This window comes from Cricetulus griseus (assembly GCF_003668045.3).
Source record: "Cricetulus griseus strain 17A/GY chromosome 1 unlocalized genomic scaffold, alternate assembly CriGri-PICRH-1.0 chr1_0, whole genome shotgun sequence".
Lineage (NCBI taxonomy): Eukaryota > Metazoa > Chordata > Mammalia > Rodentia > Cricetidae > Cricetulus > Cricetulus griseus.
The window spans coordinates 63,078,936-63,086,733 of NW_023276806.1; the positions used below are offsets into that span (position 1 = coordinate 63,078,936).

Below are 7,798 nucleotides of genomic sequence, written 5' to 3' on the forward strand. Positions count from 1 at the left end.
GTATGGTTCTATTGCCAAATTAGGCCTGTGCTGTGCTGGTCACTGGGCTACCTGAACACAGGCAGGTGGCTCTGGAAAGAACAGCTGAGTGGGAGCTGCTGTGTTTTCATGTTACTAAGGGTAGTATAGGAGTGTATGCCTGAATGTCTTAAGTCTTGTTGTTATGACCTTACTATATAGCTCTATAAGTGTGCCTGAATGTCCTTACACAAAGCCTTGAATGTGACAAAGGATCTGCCAGTCTCTGGGTTACCTCAGTTTCACTAACTATCCTACATCTCATAAGGTCTGAGGAGAAAATGTTTCTGAAGCCAGCAGACTGTCACCCTCCAGATCACTAACAGCAGCAACCTGCCTGAGCAAATGCACATGTTGATCCCAAGACTAGTGTGTTTTGTATATGAAGTATAAATAAATTTGCCTATTTCTATGAGTGTCTATTTAAGTGAACTCACTTTAAAAAGATTGAATGCCAGGCAGCAAATATTAAGCTCTAGGACTGACATGTCCAGAATCTGCCTGAATCCTTTGCTTTTCAGTAGACTCTTTGATGTAATGTGAACCTAGATGATGCCTGTGTTTTTGTTTTTGTTTTTTTCCCTGTGCTCATTTTTACATACATGTGTGGGATGTGTGAGGAAATCCAGGCTTCCATGGGTGTGGAAGCCTCAGTTTGGGCTATGCATTGTAAGCAAGCTGTCACCTGTTATTCCCGTAGGACTATTTCCACCACCAGACTTTTTAAGTGTAGAGAATGTGCTTGTCAGCAGTGCTCTCTGGTGGCAGACTTTGGCATACATACTTTTATATCTAGCTGTACAGAATCCACCCTTTTTGGCAAAACGCATAGACAATGGTGACCAGCATGGGCTCCAGTTAAATTACTATCAGTAAGGATTCTTGGGTGAAGGTTGAGGGCGTATGAAGACAAGCCAGAGAAGATGTCAGGCTCCTGGCTCTGGACCCAAGCTCCTCTCTCCCAACTCTGAGCCTCTTGACCCTGGTTTCTCTACCCTCAGGTCTTGCTCACCCACCTACATCAGGACAATGTGTGACCAGCAGCAAATTCCGTGTTGTGTGCCGGTACCTCAGTGCTGTGTCAAGGGTTCCTCTTTTGGTCCCTCACAGTTTTCTTATGCCAACAACCCAGTGCTGGTCCAAGCTCCATGTGAGATGCAAGTTCTGCAATATGTTACACCAGGCCCAGTTCAAGTTTCCCAGACTCCATGCCAGTCGGGTACCACTGAAGTGAAGAGCCAGGCTCCGTGTCCATCCAAGAGCACTAAGGTTAAATGTCAGGCTCCATGTCAATCAAAGACCACCCAGGTGAAATGCCAGTCTAAGACCACTGAGGTAAAGTGCCAAGCTCCCTGCCAGACTCAGGTTTCCTGTGTTCAATGCCAGGCTCCATGTCAGTCTCAGGTTTCCTATGTGCAAGTCCCACAACCTCTTCAGACCTACTATGTGGAATGTGCTCCAGTATATTATACAGAAACTAGTTATGTGGAATATCCTGTTCCGACCTATGTGCCTGCTCCGACTCCTCGACCTGCCCGCACCTATGTAGAATGTCCCTCAGTGGGCCAGGGTCAGGGAAGTTTCTCCACTCAGGGCCAGTATCAGGGCTCCTATGGCAGCTGCACCTCTCAGTCACAGTCACGGGGTTCCTATAACTGTGGTGCACAGTCTCAGTCCCAGGCTTCCTACAGTCGCTGTGTACCCCAATTCCAATCAGGGCCCTCCTACACTGACTGTGGACCGCAGCGCCAGTCACAGGCTTCCTATGGCGGCTGTGCCTCCCAATTCCAGTCTCGAGCATCCTACACCAACTGCTCCTCCCAGCGTCGGTCTGGGGTTTCCTTTAGCACCTGTGCACCCCAATGCCAGGCTCAGGGCTCCTACGGAAGCTTCACTACTCAGCAGCGTCGGTCTCAGAGCACTAGCAGATGCCTCCCTCCTCGTCAGCTGCAGCCTTCTTACCGAAGCTGCTCTCCACCAAGACGTTCTGGGCCCGGTTACAGCAGCTGCCTGCCATCCCGATGCTCTTCAGGATCCTACAACTATTGCACCCCACCCCGCCGCTCAGAGCCAATCTATGGCAGCCCCTGTCCTCCTCGGGGCCGCCCTTCGGGCTGTTCTCAAAGATGTGGACCCAAGTGCAGGGTAGAGATTTCATCACCCTGCTGCCCCAGGCAGGTTCCCCCACAGAGGTGTCCTGTCCAGATTCCTCCCATCAGAGGAAGATCCCAGAGCTGTGTCCGGCAACCTTCTTGGGGTGTCTCCTGCCCAGATCTAAGGCCACGTGCAGAGTCACAGCCATTCCCAAGGTCTTGCGGGCCACAGCGTCGCAACTGGTCTCCAGAACCATCATGGCAGCGGTGCCCAGTTCCTGCACCACGTCCTTGTCCAGAGCCACAGCGTCGTGACCTGTCTCCAGAACCATCATGGCAGAGGTGCCCAATTCCTGCACCACGTCCATGTCCACGTCCAGAGCCATGCCCAAGTCCAGAACCCCGCCCATGTCCTCCACTGCGGCGATTTTCAGAACCATGTCTATATCCAGAACCGTGTTCAGCTCCTCAACCAGCACCGCGTCCAGCACCACGTCCAGTGCCGCGCCCGCGCCCAGTTCACTGTGAGAACCCAGAACCACGCCCGCACCCACAGCCTTGTCCATATCCTGAGCCCATACCTCATCCTGAGCGCTGCTCCAGCCCAGAGCCTTGTGGGGAGCCCATGCGTTGTCCCAGTCCTTGCTCAGGCCCTATTCCAGTCCCCTACCACCAAGAACTAGGCTGTCATGAATCTAACCCATGCCGCCTGGATTCTGAAGGCCCTAGCCCATATAGCTGCAACCAGGGGCAAGAGAGTAACGACAACTGTAGAGCTGATGATGTCTTTCCAGGGCCACAGGGTCTAGGTGGTTGTGGAGACCAAGGAAACACCAATGGTGGAATGAAAGGTGGGGCTTATGCTGGAGCAAAGGGTGCTTACTTTTAAAACAAAATGCAGCTAAAAGCCCTTGCCTCGGGCTCTCTAGAATATTTTCTCTTCTCTTCTGGGTTAAATCTTTCCACAGACATCGTGATGCTCCCTGCTTCAAAACTGTTGTACAAACTCCTTGCATGTCATCTCACGCTCCATACCTGAGTCTCAGACATCATTCCAGCCTCATGTCTCACTCCTCCTCTGCACTCAGCTTTAATTCTAACCAGACCAGCTTGGCCACCAGGGCACTCCTTGGGTGTTCCTCTTGACATTCCCCAGATGCTCTGGCCTCTGCAGAGACTCCCTTGGCCTGAACCATTTCTCACATATTTCCCAGGGTCCAAAATTGTACCTGTCTTTTTATACCTCTCCCTTGAAGCCTTTTGTTGTTGCTTCTTGTTCCCACCCATAGGAGCCTATTCTAACTTCCTTGAGTTCATTGCCCATAACTCCATCCATTTAGCAAGAGCTTTGCAGCACTTCTGAATTCATTTCTCTTTGCAGTCATTGCCTTTTCTGCCCAACTACATTGTAAACTCTCATTCTAGTGGAGTCAGTATATCTTTAAATCTCTGTGCCCATCTTAGGTCAGGTAATAGTTGATCAGGGTTGTGGTTGGCAGCCTGAACCATGTTCTGTCCTTTGGGGGCAAGAGGAGGATGCATAATAATAAAAACTGGATGTGTTCACGGTTTGAGTCCTGAGTAATAATGTCTGCTCTTTATTTGATAACAGCTTGCTGAGATGGTTGATGTCTATCTAATCATGGTAAAAATACATGTAAAATTTATTAGCATAGCCATGCCAGTGGGATTAATTATGCTTGTGTTGTTGTATTACATTTACCACCATTCATCTATCCTATAGGGAAAAAATCTCGATACCTCATCCCACTTCCCTTTAGCCTCTACAGACCACCGCTGCGTTTTCTACCTTTTAAAATTTGACACTACATGTGTCACAGATAGACTCAAATGGCATTTGCAAATTTTAGTTCACTTAGCATCATGTTCTCCAGGTTCATCTTTGCTTTAGCATGTATCAGCTATTAAGGCAGCATGACATTATGTTCCATGTAGATGCTGTGCTTTATGTGTTCAGCAATGAATGGCTAACCATTTGGCTATTATCAGTGATGGTCCAATCAACACCAGTATAAAATACTTCTTTGAGAGTATGATTTCAATTCTTTTGAGTAGATACCAAGAAATGGAGTTCCTATGTCATATGCTAAGACAAGTGGTGCCATTGCTTTCCACAGTGGTAACATCATCCACAGCCCCACCCCCAGCAGCATCATTCTCAGCCCCACCCCCAGCAGCATCCACAGTCCCACCCCCAGCAGCATCATTCTCAGCCCCACCCCCAGCAGCATCATCTCAGCCCCACCCCCAGCAGCATCATTCTCAGCCCCACCCCCAGCAGCATCATTCTCAGCCCCACCCCCAGCAGCATCATCCACAGTCCCACTCCCAGAATCATCCACAGCCCCACCCCCAGCATCATCATCCACAGTCCCACACCCAGCATCATCCACAGTCCTACCCCCAGCAGCATCATTCTCAGCCCCACCCCCAGCAGCATCATTCTCAGCCCCACCCCCAGCAGCATCATCCACAGTCCCACTCCCAGAATCATCCACAGCCCCACCCCCAGCATCATCATCCACAGTCCCACACCCAGCATCATCCACAGTCCTACCCCCAGCAGCATCATTCTCAGCCCCACCCCCAGCAGCATCATTCTCAGCCCCACCCCCAGCATCATCCACAGTCCCACCCCCAGCAGCATCATTCCTCAGCCCCACCCCAGCCCCATCATTCTCAGCCCCACCCCCAGCAGCATCATCCACAGTCCCACAGCATCCACAGCCCCACCCCCAGCATCATCATCCACAGTCCCACACCCAGCATCATCCACAGTCCTACCCCCAGCAGCATCATTCTCAGCCCCACCCCCAGCAGCATCATTCTCAGCCCCACCCCCAGCATCATCCACAGTCCCACCCCCAGCAGCATCATCCACAGTCCTACCCCCAGCAGCATCATTCTCAGCCCCACCCCCAGCAGCATCATTCTCAGCCCCACCCCCAGCAGCATCATCCACAGTCCCACTCCCAGAATCATCCACAGCCCCACCCCCAGCATCATCATCCACAGTCCCACACCCAGCATCATCCACAGTCCTACCCCCAGCAGCATCATTCTCAGCCCCACCCCCAGCAGCATCATTCTCAGCCCCACCCCCAGCATCATCCACAGTCCCACCCCCAGCAGCATCATCCACAGTCCCACCCCAGCATCATCCACAGTCCTACCCCAGCAGCATCATCTCAGGCCCCACCCCCAGCAGCCATCATTCTCAGCCACTCCCCAATCCAGCATCATCACAACCCCACCCCAGCAGCATCATTCTCAGCCACCACCCCCAGCGATCATCTCCACATAACCCCACCCCCAGCAGCATCATCCACAGTCCCACTCCCAGAATCATCCACAGCCCCACCCCCAGCATCATCATCCACAGTCCCACACCCAGCATCATCCACAGTCCTACCCCCAGCAGCATCATTCTCAGCCCCACCCCCAGCAGCATCATTCTCAGCCCCACCCCCAGCATCATCCACAGTCCCACCCCCAGCAGCATCATCCACAGCCCCACCCCAGCAGCGTCATTCTCAGCCCCACCTCCCAACAGCATTCATCCACAGTCCCACCCCCAGCATCATCCACAGCCCCACCCCCAGCATCATCTATCCACAGCCCCACCCCAGCAGCGTCATCTCAGCCACCCCAGCAGCATCATCCACAGTCCCAGCCCAGCAGCATCCACAGGCCCCACCCCCAGCCACATCATTTCTCAGCCCCACCCCCAGAGCATCATTCTCACAGGTCCCCACCCCAGCTTTCTCAGTCCCACTCCCAGAATCATCCACAGCCCCACCCCCAGCATCATCATCCACAGTCCCACACCCAGCATCATCCACAGTCCTACCCCCAGCAGCATCATTCTCAGCCCCACCCCCAGCAGCATCATTCTCAGCCCCACCCCCAGCATCATCCACAGTCCCACCCCCAGAATCATCCACAATCCCCCCCAGCATTCATATTCACAACCCCACCCCCAGCAGCATCATCTCCAGCCCCACCCCAGCATCAATCACAGTCCCACCCCAGCAGCATCATTCTCAGCCCCACCCCAGCAGCATCATTCTCAGCCCACCCCCAGCTAGCATCATTCTCAGCCCCACCACAGCAGCATCATCCACCAGTTCCCACCCCCAGCATCATCCACAGTTCTTACCGGTCCCCAGCAGCATCATCCCAGTCCCACCCCCAGCAGCATCATTTTCTCAGCCCCACCAGCCAGCATCATCTCTAGCAGCCAGCCATCATTCTCAAGCCCCACCCCAGCAGCATTCATTTTTCTCAGCCGCCACCCCAGCATCATTACCACAGTCCCACCGCCCAGCCAGCATCATTCTCAGCCCCACCCCCAGCATCACCACAGTCCCACCCCGCCAGCGCATCATTATCAGCCCCACCCCCCAGCAGCATCATTCTCAAGCCCCACCCCAGCAGCCCATCATTCTCAGCCCCACCCCCAGCAGCATCATCCACAGTCCCACCCCCAGCATCATCCACAGCCCCATCCCCAGCATCATCATCCACAGCCCCACCCCCAGCAGCATCATTCTCACAGTCCCACCCCAGCATCATCCACAGTCCCACCCCCAGCATCATCCACAGCCCCATCCCCAGCATCATCATCCACAGCCCCACCCCCAGCAGCATCATTCTCACAGTCCCACCCCAGCATCATCCACAGTCCCACCTCAGTGTTCAGGTCCTAATTTCTCCACATTCTTGTCAACTTTTGTTTGAATCTGTGTTTTTCTTCAATATCAACCATCCCAATGTGGTGGGTATGGATTTCATTGTACTGTATTATTTTGGTCTTGAGTTTATTGTACCCATTGCCTGAGCATTCCTTAATCTAGCTGAGGTGGCTTGGCTTGTCGGTTTTCTGTCTCACCTTCATGTCCTTGTCCCCTAATGAATGAGGGAGCAGGGAGGATGACTCCAAAGATAGGAGTAAATGTGTTCAGGTCTGCATTTGGCATTGCCTGGCTATAGTCAGAGCCATGATACCTCTGGCTCCAGGGAAATAGGAGGGAGGACACATGTAGGCTCTCTGGAGATATGCTTTTTTTAAATTAAATCATTTTCACTCATTCATCTATTATTCTGTTATATAGAAAGCAAAGACTGAGGCAGATTCAGAATTGATAATTGCTTTCAAATTCTATTATGCATGGTACCTTGATAGTGTGCACTCTGGGTGGGGCGATGGAATCAAAGGGGCAGAAGACACAGAAGTCTACCTCTCCTGCTCACTCCAGATGAGGCGAGTGATGCCATCACATGGACCTGGAGGATGAGCATATTGGGTGACAGGCTTTCCCTCAGTGTGAGATGGTATCTGAAGGTCACAGAGGATGGACAAGAAGGCTTCTCTGAGGAGGATGACATCAGTGACAGGCACAGACATGGCCCTTGGAATGTCTGTTCCAATGCTTGCTCTTCATAGGGCACATTCCAAATAACCTTAAAACTACAAGGCTGGAGCTGAGAGCACAGAGTCAAAGGTTGGCTCTAAACACGCTGTTCCCTTGCCCTGGGGACCTAGGTCTGCAATGTCAGTTTTGGAGATCTAGAGGCTATGCATCAAAAAAAGGAAAACTGGGGCCTTTATGTGGGGCCCACTCTTTCATGCAATGTGGACAAACAGCCATTGTTTACCCACTAGA

The 7,798-nt window shown here is 52.4% G+C and overlaps 1 protein-coding gene across 1 annotated transcript; it reads left to right on the forward strand.

The window, feature by feature from the left end:
* Positions 1-1,047: 1,047 nt before the first annotated feature.
* Positions 1,048-3,000, forward strand: Kprp (keratinocyte proline rich protein). The gene has a single exon (XM_027392886.2). It carries the CDS (start codon positions 1,048-1,050, stop codon positions 2,998-3,000), a length of 1,953 nt encoding a protein of 650 aa, XP_027248687.1.
* Positions 3,001-7,798: the final 4,798 nt, after the last annotated feature.

What these genes read in the sequence shown, in the direction of transcription:
- Kprp (XM_027392886.2), top strand. Translation starts at nt 1,048, where the DNA reads ATGTGTGACCAGCAGCAAATTCCGTGTTGTGTGCCGGTACCTCAGTGC.